Source organism: Sprattus sprattus (assembly GCF_963457725.1).
Source record: "Sprattus sprattus genome assembly, chromosome: 15".
NCBI classification, from domain to species: Eukaryota; Metazoa; Chordata; class Actinopteri; order Clupeiformes; family Clupeidae; genus Sprattus; species Sprattus sprattus.
Genome location: NC_137913.1, coordinates 13,729,968 through 13,744,556, shown reverse-complemented (window position 1 = coordinate 13,744,556; position 14,589 = coordinate 13,729,968). Strand labels below are relative to the sequence as shown.

The following is a 14,589-nucleotide window of genomic DNA, read 5'->3' as shown; positions in this document are numbered from 1 at the left end:
CTAAAACAATAAATACAATAAATACTTAAAAAACCTAAAACCACTAAAAACCAGACAATGAGAATAAAAGTTGCTCTTACCTTACTGTGACAGATGTTGGTGTCGTTTCCAGGAATGAGCCCCAATGCGAAGGACCAAGGTCTACCGCCTAGGACCGGATCCTACCAGCCAGGACAAGGACAATCTTCTCTACGTGCTTTATGACCAATGTCACGAAGACAAGGGTCTTGCCACACGCAGAGCGATCGAATCTTAGCCAAAAGGCCGAGAAGCGACGCCGGCCGCAATGAAACGTGAAGGACCCGTTCCTCCGTCGTAATCTTCACGATTAGAGTAGTTTTAAAAAAAAGTCTCGTTTCTCTTAGCGAGCATGTCCAACAATTTGTTCTTTTCACATTCCCTTACATGTAGCGTTTGAAAGTCTCTAGATCACTACGTTTAGTCCTTCAAAGAACATGCTTTGGATGATACGTTCCACGAGGCTCCCTCTCAACCAATCAGGTACGAGTATATAAATAAAAGTTTCTGTAAATCTGATCCCATGTAAAGTTCTTATAATGTCTGCATTTAAGTGTATCGATCACAATCAATACAGCGTGGGCTCTGAAAAGGGCTATGCTGGCAGATTTAATGTTTAAAATGAGTTACAGTGTGAGACTCCCCCACCACCAAGCGGAGAAAAGTGGTATTACAACATAACTGATACTACACAGCACAGTACTCGGAGTGCAGTTCCAACCATTTATTTCCCACATTGCCATTTGAAGGCTAGAGTGAGTCCAAACACTAATATAAGTAAGGCTATTGCTGACACAAGCTCCTGCTCTCACTCTTGCCCCTCTTGACCATGCACTCTAAAAACAAAAGGTTCTATATCATATATGCAGGGTGCGATTTGCCGGGGGGGATGGTGGGGATTTACCCCCTCTCTGGTTTTTACATCCCCACCTCAGCTGGATGAATTTCATACATGGGGGGGATAACCCTCAATTATTAAAAAAACTATGAAAAAACAGACAGGTTGTGACAGCGTCTTACTTGCTCATACATCGCTGGCACTAACGTTCACCTTACCCGAACTGTCGGCATTCTCAGAATTCGTGAACGTCCCCATGCACATAAACACATTGAATACATTGTAACAATAACATTACATACACGGAATTTAGCAAAGCCAGCTAATTAGGCTACTGTACAATGAAACGAGTTTAGAGCAGCATATCGTCCTTTTTAACAGGACCCGCGCAAAACAAAATCTCTAACCTCTACACAACATAAGGCAGTCAGTGGAAGAAGTTGAAGGGAATGACCTACCCCAGGAGAAGTCCGGTGATTTTATATACTGTTCAAAATGTAACCTAATAGTTTCTATTGTTAATTTGAAGAGAATTATGCCTATGTAGCCTATTGCTTTTTTTTTTTTTTTAGATAAATAACAAAAAAAAAAACATCCCCCCCTCTGGTTTTTGGACAAATCGCACCCTGCATATATGAGTTATGTTTGCTGTGTAGATTCAATGATCATTGACATGAAAGATGCCAGCTGCAGGCATTATGCACTCATAAACTCCCCTAGACATCTCAAGAGGAAGGTCTCACTTAAAAATACAGCGATCTCTTCCCAGAGGAAACTGGGGCTTTAACAGAAGAGAGTAAGACTACTGAAAAGAAAAGTCAAAAAAATCTCTCCTCAGTTATTACTAATCTCAAAGAGAAGTTGGTTGGAGTCGCCAAATAAATCCTTACCAGGGCCCAGTGTAGAAGTAAATCTGCCAGAATCTGTGATGACATGAGGTCATTTGCCATGACTCTCGATTTTTACCCTGCCAACGTCTACCAGTTTGTCTGTGAGAGCTTTGATTGTGTTCTGCCTCATCCTCAAACAATCAGGTCATGGTACAGCAGCAGCCCTGCAGACTGACGGAAATGGGTCAGACCCAAAGGCAGACGCCCGAGTTAGAGAGGACCCCAAGTCCTCCTCGAAGGTGTTTGCTGCCTCAGCAGCCCTGGGCAGCAGCTCTACGGAAATTCTTGCCGCATAACCTCCTGCTTTAAGTCGGTTTGTTATCACTCTGAATAAAGAATCTTTTTTTATTTTGACACGATCTTGTCAATTGTTGTAAAGCTTTATACCTTCAAATTCTACCATACTTACTATCCTGTGGACATTCCAGGACAGCACCACTCTTCCAAATCCAGTTTGGCTCACTTGACATGCCAGGTTTAAGATACAAAATGTGGTTACATTATTCTACATATTGAGTAACTGTGACTGACTGAAAACACTCTGACAGGTCACAAAAGACCATTTAAGGTAGATACAATATTTTTTTCCCGGAAACACTTTTAGCCAAAAACATTTTTCCCTCTGATGATAGTATTCCCAAAGCTTGATTCCATAGCCTATAATTCCTAAAGTGATGCCATATGCCCTTGATTTCCATATCCGCTGACAACCAAATGCTGTTGCCCCCCTAACTTTGGGAACATTCAATAGTTCTTGGTATGAGTGAGTGAGATGAGTGAATGACTGGAAACAATAGCATGGTGCAACAAAAATGTATTAGTTGTCAAATTACATCAGAAATATTATGCAGCACATGATTTGTTGCATTTCAGAGACACAGTCCACAGAACAATCTGAAGTAAAAGATGAAATTGGCACATATATTTTTATGTAACAGGTGGGTAACAAAACTTAAGGTGCATAACAGTGTTTACTAGGGGTTGCACCGATACATAATTTTAGAACTTGAGTAATCGTTTCCTGAAATATTCAAGTACTAGGGGCGGGGAGAATGCTACACTTGGTCCTTAGGCAATAGCCAGGTATGGATGATACCCCTTATTGTGTCTTCTTATTCTGTTTACACATAGGCCTAGCAGCTTTTTTTCTGTAAATTAGGTGAAACCTGGTCATCCTTAGTAAGCCCAATGGATTCATTAAAATCTTTAGTCATATTTGAGTCTATTTTTTTTTTAAACAACATTCATTTGTTTTGCCAGTGTAGTATCCTGACAGACAGACTCGATGTTTGAGCCATCATTGAAATAACCAGTCCACTAACTCATTATTGCTTCACGTTATTTGATCACAAATAAAGTTTGTTTTACTTCCAAACAATTGATTTCTGCAGTCACTATCCTTCCTCTTGTTAACCAAGGGCTCTAGCTGAAAACCGAGGGCACGCAACAGCTAGTGTAAAACTTGAGATCCTCAGGAGGGGTTGTTAACGTGGTGTAGGCAATCATTTCACGGAGACAGTCGAGTTCAGTACTGAAACGCTTCACTTCTCCAGCCCCATCCAAAACACTCATACACTCATCAACTGCTCTCAACTACAAAACGTGGCTTGAACCTCCTACAAAGCAGTATGGAAAATACATTAACAACTAACAATGAACTAAATTGATGCAGAAGCTCGACTACTAGAATACCCAAGTACTCTGTGAAATTCTAGTGTAAATATAGGCATATTTACTTATTCAGCAAAGGATCTGTTTGGGATTTGGAAACATTTCAGGTTGGAAAAGAGAACAATATTTATCTTCTCGCACAGTTGCAAATTGTGCACAGAATTCCCCACAGCTTTTGAAGCCTTTACCAGACATCTTAGCCCCTGGATATACCTATGCTGGCCTCAACCCCCCGGTTCTAAGACTATGTCTCTCTAGAACGTACGTTTGGTAGACCCAAGCTTGCCCACTCCCTTGGATATGGTACCGATTGGGTAACTTCATGTGTTCCTGTGCAAATATATTTGGCAGCTATCACAACAAATCCAAAAGTAAGATTCTGGTTTACCCACAACTTAAATGAAGCATAAGCTTTGTAAGGCAAAAACATATAGGATGCCTCATGAAGAGTTCTTATACAATAAAGGCAAATATGTTGATTCAAACTGTTATTCAGATGTATGTGTCATTCTATGCAAAGAAATCACATTAAGCTACAAATAGTTTCACTACATTAACTTGCATCAAAAATAGTCTGAAAATACTCTTCACCAAAAATATTCTGAAAACAGTCTTCACCCCTGACAGAAAAACTGGAAACATTTTCATACTAAACATTCACACATTATTCTGAAATGCTTGGTGAGAGTGCTCTATCATAGCAGGATACAGCCAATAAACTGTACAAATGCCAAACTATTACATGACCACCTCAGGGGGGGGGGGGGGGGGGGGGGAAGACACGTAAATTTGAAACCAAGGAAATGTCTAACAATAAAATAAAGTAATTTCCCTAAGCTGAAATATGTATTCTGACAGCATAAATCATTTAAGCCATGCATGTAGACCACAGTATATTAATGAAATATTTCCATTACATGTTAGCCATAATCCAAAATAGACCTTAATATATTTGGTCATTTGAGCACTCAGTATATGGATGTTAGTAAAAATGACCTAATTTATCTCCTGTAACAGTCATTAAACCAGTGTTAGTTAACTCTGCATATAAGAGCTACATGCGTTTGAAATCAATATAAATAACAGAAGACAATAAACATTCCGAATGTATGTGTCCTTTGCCCCTCGAGTAGAGGAATTTTAGACACCAACATTGCTTTCAAACTTTCAAACTTATGTAAAGTACACAACATCTTGAGAAGGTGATTCACCATATCACATCGTGCTTTTATATTCAAGTTTGAATGTTTGTAAGCTTGGATAGTTTGCATGACTATGTACACCTTTAGCCTTGTTCCTACACACCTGAGCAGGACATTCAGGTGAGTTTAATTCGTCACTGTTAAAATTGAAATGCATTGATAAAGTTATTATGTATTAACATTTTAGGTTTCAAAGATGGGTTGAAAATCATCACAGATGTACTTCCTAAGATACAGTATTTGAGTGAAATGTAAATGCTGTTTATCTTTCAACAATAAAGCAAAAGCCCGTCAATTATTTTCATTTTGATAAAAAATCATAGATGGGTTATGTTGAATTTACCATTTTTGCCCACTGTAATATATACAGCTCATCAACATGTAGAAATACTAGAGAATATCCTGCATATAATTTTCTGCCAATCATAGACACTTAAACTTTAGAAGTTCTAATTTTGGTCGTATAATGTTCATTTTGGAGGAGTACGAATTTCTGATAATTTTCAGATAAGTTGTCAAAATTGCAATCAAATCTATCCCATTTTTGTGGCCTTTCATTTATCATTATGACCCAACATTTTAGAAACCAAAAAAAGACCCCTATTATGTGTAAACTTGCAAACTCTGGTGTCTTTGGGAATCCACTTTGAAAAACCTCCTGCATACGCTTATACACAAGCACAGCTTTAAACATTTTACTTTGCACTCAGGTCCACCACCAGGTGTTGGTAAGCCAGGGTCTTTCCCTTGAAGCTAGCGGCCAGCAGGATGTCCTTGTTGTCCACGGAGATGAGACTGAAGGCCCGGGGTGCCAGCAGGTTGAGCTCCTGGAAGGGCTGGTAGCGCTGGGTGAGGTCATCCCACAGGTACACCCTGGAGAAGGAGTAGTCGCTGCCCAGGAGGAGGTACTGCCTCTGGCCCACGCTGAACGGGTAGACGGCCATGGAGCCGCGGGAGGGCAGAGTCTGGATCTCCACGAAGCGCTGGCCCTCCCAACGCAGGATCTTGGAGTCACCAATGAAGCGTGTGAGGCACAGGTACAGCACCTTGCGTATCCAGAAGTGCTTGACCATCTGCACGTCCGCCGTGTCAGCGATCTGGGAGTAGAAGGCGAACTGGCGCTGGCTGCGGTTCCACTGGTAGACCACCGGGGGCTGCGACGCGCTGGAGAGGATGAGCCGTGGCTTGCCCTCTACCTCCAGGAACTCCACGTGGGTGTCGCGGTGCCAAGGGTGCAAGGATTGATGGGAATAGAAGCCGTTGCTGTTCCAACGGTAGATGCTGGTGGAGCCTGCCTTGGAGCTGTCGACCACGGCGAAGTACCAATCCCCTTCTATCTGGAAGGTCTCCACAAAGTTTGGCTTGCGTACACGGGTTGTGTCGATATCCTGGATCTTTACAAATCTCAGAGGGCCTTCCTCCCATCTGTCAAGAAAATGGTGGAACAGGAATACACTGTTATACCTCTCAGGCCATACTGTATCTACAATTAATACAGGTTTTGCAAGAAATGACACACCTTTTTTAAAGTTTTCTAGAAAGTTAATTTTTTTATGTGATTTTTGAAATGGTGATATCATTCAATATTGTGCTGATATTGCTTTATTTCACAGTGATGTTCTGGCAGACCAAGAGGGGAATGTTGTTCTGAGAAACAAGTGTATTACTGAGACAATAAAAAAAAAAACTTCTCACTTGTATATGTGGGATCCTCCAAAAAGCTGAGCAACCACCATATAGAGTGTGTTGTTGATAACCACAGGTTTACAGTAGACCGCCGACCGAGCTAGGGCACATAAAAACAACATGCTGTAATATTCATATGACAGATTTAGCCTGAGTAATCAGAACACACTGATGTGCTCTTTTGGAAAATGAATGATTGATTCAACAGAGAGGGGAACTCTCCCAAAGTATTTTGCACCTTCTTCATAGTGCTATCTGTAACCCTCCAAAAATATCTTCCTCACTGAGTGGAAATAGCTATGTTATTTTTTCTTCTCAGAGGGATAGGTTCTTATTTTATGCCTCCCGATCTTTCCTATGGTATGAGGGTTATGATGATGTAGCTCTGTTTGCCTAAGTAAGATGTCTCCTCCCCACTCAGTGCTCTTGGTTTCCCCACTGAAGCCAGCCACCACTCTCTCAATGACTCACTCGCAGACTACATCCATTAGTTTAAGAGCAACTACATCAATAAAAGACAGCACAGAGCTGTTGCTGTCTGCTACACACTGTCACTTTCAGTGGGTGCACTGAGGAGATTTGTGCTAGGACCTGGGGAGATGCAGACTCTCTTGAACAAAAACGCAAAACACAAAACAGTCCTCTGTGAAAAACCTGCTTGGTCATGCTTGGCAGTCATGCAGTGAATGCTCTGAATGGAAAGTCTTACAGCAGTGTGTGTTAATTGTGCTTACATGTGATGTTGTGGTAATTTCTGAAAATCATTTCCACGTGATCCCACACGTATACCGTGCAAATTCCAGTGTTGGGCTGGGCAAACACCACATACTGGTCTCCACCAAACTCATAGGACTCCACAGAAAGGGACTGGAAGGGGAAAGTCTCGTACACAGCAAAATCTGTCACATGGAAGTAAGGATTACAGTGTGAAGTGTGTATTACCAACAGTTATATAGTATTATAACACTATACTATAATAATTTTCCTTATTTGCATGTACCATACCACCATAACAAAGGCATAGAAATTGATTGTGGTCAAATCCGATGTACTCAGTCATAGCTAGCCGTGCTACAGCTACATGTAATACAGCAACTGAATTAGTACAGCTTTTCTAACAGCACTGTTGTTCATCGATATGATGCCTAGTAGCCCACGGCAGGTGCAATAGGGCATTCTCTATCTGGCTGTACAAAAGCTGTCTGCAATGCAAGCTCTGGAGTTAGTAACACAGAGCTTCACCACACTAACTCAAACAGACCTGCACTGATGCAGTTGAAATCCCGTGGTGTGAGGTCATGGATGCGGCGTCCCTGGAACTCGAACGGGCTGGCACAGTAGATGGCGGGCACCGAAGTGTTGGTCTTCTCCATCCAGTCCACCAGCCATTTGATCTTACAGTCACAGCGGAACGCGTTGCCTCGCAGGTCTCTTTGGAGCAGCACAGAGCAGGGATTCATGAATCATTCAGCCGTCCGTTAATCATTCTGCCTGTTCAGTCAACTGTTGTGATTAACTGTTACCAAATCTTTTTTTTTTTTTTTTATCTGTTGTGTAAAAGATATGCCATAAGGGTTGAATGATTTCATGGCAGCATGATGCTCAGTGTTTTGAGTTAGTTGGACAATGTTTTTTTGTTATGATCTTCAATGAGGAACAGATCAATGGAACTCCTTAGTGGCTCACTAAGACAAAGCGGTTATTGTAGTGCATCTACAAAGAGTACTCACAAGTCTGTGAGGATATCAAGATACTTGAAGAGTTCCCGAGGAAGACCCTGAAGGTTATTATTGGACAGAGATCTGACAGAGACAAGACAAGATTATGTTACCAAAGGTTATGTGAACCAAATTGCTACGACCATTATTTTTATAATGTGGACACATAGTCCAAGGGAACATATACGCACAAATGCGTTAGGGATTTCAGTCCTCTGAAAGTGTTCTTTGACAGCGACTGGATATCATTATTTTCAATGAACCTGTGTAGAGGAGAAAGAGAAGTAGAGAAAGAAAGAAAGAAAGAAAGATGTCAAGCATAGATAGATACATGTAAATTTAGCCTAAAAAGACACATGGTTTTATCGGTAGGAACATTCATTCTCCTCGGAATCTCTGCCTAGGGTCTCTCTTTAATTTAACTCTCTGAAAAGACGGCAGCATTCCCCAGCTCATCTCTGACAGATATGGGGGTCAATGACCTGTTAGATCCAATTAAGATCGAGCAGATGGATTGCAGGCAGCGCCACATGGGCCCTCCCACGCGCGTTTCGCTGCACCTTCCATTTTTCTTGTTAAACCTTTTAGCTTAATAACATGGAGGCTGGTCTAATGCGTGTCCATTCATTTCCTCTGAAAGCTCTTTCCTGTTTCCTCTCGATACCACTAGAAACACGGCCAGTCACTGAGCCACTCCGCGACGCCCCCTGCATCTTAAACAGCCTTAATGGCGGTGGCTCAGAGACACATGAGTTAGAGCGGCATTGACCTTGACAATGAGGAGGGTCAGATGAATGGGGATGGCCCACACATGAATACCTGCACCGCCCATAGAGCAGCCCGACTCATTCCCAACATCTGATGTCATAACTGTGGGTATTGTCCATGGGTGTTCAGTCAGGGTGGGTGATAACATAGATATATATAAAGGCCTTTATATATATCTATGTGTGATGAGGCCTGAAATGGATTTCCCTGAACACCTCCCATCCCCTCAGGGTGAAGTGGCCTCTCCATCAGCCCCCTCTGCCCTGCGTGTAAGCTCAGCAGGCATGGGGCTGGGTCAGTGCCCCACTGGATGAAAAATGCAGAGCACGCACAACGGCAGGCAGATTGAATTCCATGAACCTCCTCAGACAGTGCAGGCGTAAGCACTGGCAAAACATCCCACAAACACCTGCAGCACTGAGAAAGAAGCATGCTTTCCTGTGCCATCTATTGATTACCTTTCCACTTGGAACTATTGAATTATTTGTAATGAGGTGAGAGGAGAAGAGAAGGTAATTGTGCAGGCAGAGGATAATGAGAGTGTTGCAGCGGCAGCAGTTTTATAAACATGGGGGCATCCACACGCGCATGTTTACACAGAGCCTTGCAAATGCATTTAAAGAGACAGACAGCCACAGCAGTAAGTCTCCCTGTCTATCCAGAAAACCGACCCCTGAAAACCCCAAGAGAAGAACGCAGCCTTAAGTATTAGTTTCTATACAAAGAGACGTGTTCGTGTTGAGGAATGGCGAGATCCACACAGTCCTTGCCCTATAGTGAGGAAGATATTCAAAGTTGTAATGTCTCTCATTATAAGCTCTGCATAGCCCTTCGAGCCACCATGGCCTTCAAACTTAATCTCATATCCTCCATTACATTTCTGTCATCATGAGGGGGCCTTGTCCGTGTAATGCTATATATGAGGCGATAGAGATGGCTGGAGGGAGTTTTTAAACGGCGGGACATCGCCGATGTGAGGGAACTAGCTCATCAGTATGCTCAGAGGGGAGTCGCCCAGACACAGCTGGCAGCGCTGCCGCCACCGCCGCATCCCAGAGCAGGGCTGCCGCCAAGCCAAATCTGTGCCACGCCAACACTAAAGCACCCGGCCAGGTTTCAAACACACCGAACATCGCTGAGGATCTGACGCAGCTATTATGCACATCGCTGCGGATCTGTGATCCTCCACTCAGGTCATCAGCTACTTCATATTTCAGCCAATTAGTGTAACAAAATGGCCACCTTGGGATCTCTTAGCTCACCAGAGAAGAGAGGAGCGGAGATTTTGTGTTATGTAACTGCATGAGGGCCGTGCCCTTGATCAGTATTCCATATAACCATCTAACCTTCTTGTTTCTTACAGAAATATCCTGGATATGATTTGCATAAACTTTTATCCAGATATTGAATAAGAAGTCCATTTGATACCATGTCTTGTACATAAAACCCAAAGCATAATACTTTCAGATGCATTTAGTGAGTAAAGGTATTGATAGAGAAATATGTCTTACTTACAGATATTGCAAATGTGACAGACCAGCAAAGGCATCATCCGCAATGAAAGAAAATGTGTTTGAGTTCAACAATCTGCAGACAAGGATGGAGAAAGAGAGAGGGAGACAGAGGGAGGGGGAGAGAGATAAAGGGGGTGGGAGAGGGACACAGTCTTAGGTTTCTTGTTTATACGAGAGGTATCAGTGAGAGTGTAAACAGGTGTCACACTATTATTTTCAGCACCCTCAGAAAATGACCCTCCATTACAGTAACAGGTACTTGAGCTTCCATGTACAAGCCTGCTTATTGCTTTGTCTGGCTACAAAGGGAGTTATTTTTCTTGTTAGAAAGGGAGCAGTTATGTCAGCTTCTGTTTCATGGTTTCCTGCAAAAATTGCAATGCAGTCCCCCCGGGAGTGCTCCGTGAAGCGCCCGCATGGTCTAACACATTTTATGAGGTTTATGCAAATCTGATCGGCAAAGAATGCAGGAGAGTTCAAGGAGTTTTCACTCTTCACTCTTCAAAATATATCCCACAGTGCCTGAAGAAAAAAAGGAAACTGCAAAATCTAGAGAACGATCTGAGGGCAATGCTGCTAATTTAAGTATGGTAATTACCAGAAGAGAAGGGGTAATTTATCAGGCTTTATCAGTTCATCATTACCTACAGCTATGTGCATGTGAAGTGTATAATTGTGACAAGAAGAGAATGCACTGTACTGTGACAAACCTTGACAGGACAATAGCACAGGTACACACACACACACACACACACACACACACACACACACACACACACACACACACACACACACACACACACACACACACACACACACACAGAGCCTCTCAACAATCTTTGTGGGCAGTGAACAGAAAGCCCATTGTTTTCCCAAGAGGGAGCGATGGAGTTTGTAATGGCTGATGACGTTGACTCTGGCTGGGATGCGACACTGACACTGTCACTGATACAGAGGCAGTGTGGCACTGGTTAGTGTACAAAGAGCAACAGAGCCTTACCAGGCCACTCCACAGAGCTCTTGGACAAGAACTGGGCACCTGGGTCAGCATTTAACTACAATCCACCCTGTTGGGGCCATTTGGAGCAAAAGAGGGGATTTAGACAGGGAGACACCGAGGAGAGGAAAGAGAGATGTCAGGATGACTCAGAAGATGAGAGAATAGACAGATGTCAGAGAGACACAGAAGAGGAGAGAAGAGGAAGGAGGGATTTCAGGAGGACACAGAAGAGGAGAGAAGAGGAAGGAGAGATGTCAGGAGTACATAGGAGAGGACATAGAGATGTCAGGGTGACACAGCAGAGAAGAGAATAGGAAATAGAGATTTCAGAGAGACACAGAAGAGGATAGAAGAGGAAGGAGAGATTTCAGGATGACTCAGAAGAGGAGAGAAGAGAAAGGAGATATGTCAGGAGTACATACAAGAGGAGAGAAGAGAAAGGAGAGATGTGAGGATGACTCAGAAGAGGAGAGAAGAGGAAGGAGAGATGTCAGGAAGACTTACAGGAACTGAAGCAGGTGCAGGTGGGAGAAAGCTCCCTCTGGAATCGTAGTGAAGGCAGCGTTGACCATCGTCCTGAGAAACATAGCGGTCATTCATCATCATCATCATCATCATCCGCACCGCATCATTATCGTCGTCATCATTGTCATCGTCATTGTTTACTTAATTATCAACACCATCATCTCATTTGAATCCAATTCCAATCTATTAACTTCAAATATTCTCTTAAGAGCTGTATAATAATCGTGCCAAACAATTGTTAACAAAGATTCAAATGATTAAACATTAACAACGATTAAACATTATACCTTATATTCCTTACCCAACATGCCCCTGCATGGAATTAATGAAACAAACTCAAGCTGCAGCAATGACTGAAATATAGGCTATTTAAAAAAAATATTCAGTGCTTCAGTACAAATTTGACGCAGAGCAAGACAGCAATGTGTGCACACAATATGTCTGCAATATCTATATATTGACCCATCCATGGAAGGTCATTCAGCTAGTGACCTCTTAAGTGATTACCTGCTTGGCTTGCACTAATTCCCCCTGGCTATTCCAGTTTCATGGATGATTTAATGTTCCGAAACTGGGACACACACTCTTTCTCTTACATATATCAAGTATTCGTTCAGGAAAAACAGGCCATATTGTCCAGATTACAACATGTTTCAGTGAAACTTATTACTAAACATCCAGCTCAGGAATCCATAGAATCACATGCATCACAGGCACACATGAATTCAGTTCTGCATAAGTGCATTTAATTTGTTCCTACATATACACCATTTCAAATCTCTGACAGATTTTTGGGTGTTTAGATCCTATTCCAAAGATGTGCATACAAAGCCTTATTTAACTGACTCTCCCTTGGTGCTATTAGCAGGCTGGAAAGGCCTTTGAATTTCCCTGGAGTCCTAGCGCTTATCCCATAAGTGTGCTCCAATCAATGTGTTCTCGTTCCAACCAGAGCCAGAGCAGGCTGACTCCATTCCAAGAATACAGGGAGGTCTGCGGCACAGGGATACACGGAGCCCATTTCTCATCTTTTATTAGCGAGCCAGAACTGAGCTCACTGGAGCAGTCTGTCAGAACAAGGTGGACGCAGAGGCGATTTGGGGTTGTTGTTGCGCAGGCTTTCCCGTATAAAACATGTCAGTCTTTGCTGTTTATCTTTACGGTAGTTCTTTTGTTTATTTCACAGTATCTGTCACACAGCACCTCATTTGCATTTGTGAGCCACTGCGTTGCATTGCATACTACTGTGTACAGTGTTGGTGTTTCAAAGTCAGCAAATAAGCATACAAGCTAAGGAACCAAGTGTTGAACTGTTTTCTTGATGAAAAGGGGGTACTGGTGATCTTTGAAAGAAACTGTTCAACTATCGAAAAGGTTTAAATGTTTCATGTTAGACCATAGTGTTTGATATACGTATAAATGAAAAAAATGAAGAAAAAATTAAAGTTAAATACAATCAAATAAAATAAATATGGTTTGACACAATACATTACTGTAACAGAATCAATTTCTTAAACATTTCTTGAAAGTGCCACTTTTTAGCTCCTGCAGACAAATCTTGTCAATATTTTTCAGCAGACAAAACACGCTACACTGGACATGGTTTACATAGTGACAGTGACAACATCAGTCCCAGCTTTTTGTCAATGCCAAAAGATCCAGGAGACACCAACAGCATCACAAAACATGACCTTGCGATTCTCTTTTCACATTTCTCTTGTATGATCAGAAATGTTGGCTTTAATGGATCAGTGACTTAGTATATTATGGTGTCATTGGTTACATAAGTAAACACTTCAGGTAGATACACACAATTCACTCCCTACATTACCTATCTCTGATTTATGAACTACTAGAGCACAATTTGAATGTAACTATGAACCCTGAAAGGGATCTACTTTTCACGGAACAAATACTTCCATTTGCACAACCTGACCGTGCAGTGGGTGCTCACATCTTTCATCAGTAGCTGTCCTGTCCTCCCTGGGAATAAATACACTTAAGCAGCACACAGCTCCCTGGTGTGATGTGAACAGAGCCTAACCCCTGGACTACTGCGGCAGCAGCGGCAGCAGCACAATAACAGCTCTGGCGGTGACGGCGCTGTACTCACAGGGAGATGATCCCGGGGGGGAAGCTCTTGGGGATGGCCTTGGTGTCCACGCAGAAGGCGCTGTCCTTGGTGCAGGAGCAGGTGGCAGGACAGCGGGGGATCTTGGGCGCCCGCTTGGCCTCGCCACCCCCTGGGAGCAGTAGAAGGAGCCACAGGGAGGCTAAGAACAGCAGCCTCCACTGCGGCCACCTCGGAACCTTCCTCGGCCCGGCCTCCAGCATGGTGCCCCTCTCGTCTCTCTTAGCCTCCGTCCAGACAAGAAGTGGCTGAACAAGAATAACAAAGAAGAAGAGGAAGAAGAGAAGAGGTATGAGGAGACTGGAACTGTCGTCCTGGGCTTAAAACGAAAGCTGATGGGAGGAAAATCATGCAATGGACGGAGGGGTGAGAGACACAGAGAGGTGTTGAGGGTGCTTCGCTCTTGTGAACTGAGGTTGTGAGGTGAGAGGAGGGGGGATGAGCGAGTGAGTGGGAGAGTAGGAGAGAGAGAAAAGAGAGTGAGACAGAGAGAGAGAGAGAAATGAATAGGGAATGTGAGAGAGTGGATTTAACAGAAAATGAGAGAGGAATGAAGAGAGAATGAGATAGAGAATGAGAGAAATGAAGAGAGAATGACAGAGAGAATGGATTTAAGAGAGAATGAGAC

At 42.9% G+C, this 14,589-nt stretch overlaps 1 protein-coding gene across 1 annotated transcript; it reads right to left on the bottom strand.

Annotated features, from left to right (window-relative positions):
* Positions 1–5,314: 5,314 nt before the first annotated feature.
* Positions 5,315–14,164, bottom strand: lgi3 (leucine-rich repeat LGI family, member 3; the record flags this gene model as incomplete). The annotated part of the gene is made up of 9 exons (XM_080852126.1): positions 5,315–6,044; positions 6,315–6,405; positions 7,040–7,204; positions 7,567–7,736; positions 8,036–8,107; positions 8,215–8,286; positions 10,307–10,378; positions 11,810–11,881; positions 13,944–14,164. The coding sequence occupies 9 exons, from the start codon at positions 14,162–14,164 to the stop codon at positions 5,315–5,317; spliced, it is 1,665 nt and encodes a 554-aa protein (XP_080708252.1).
* Between the last annotated feature and the right edge of the window lie 425 nt (positions 14,165–14,589).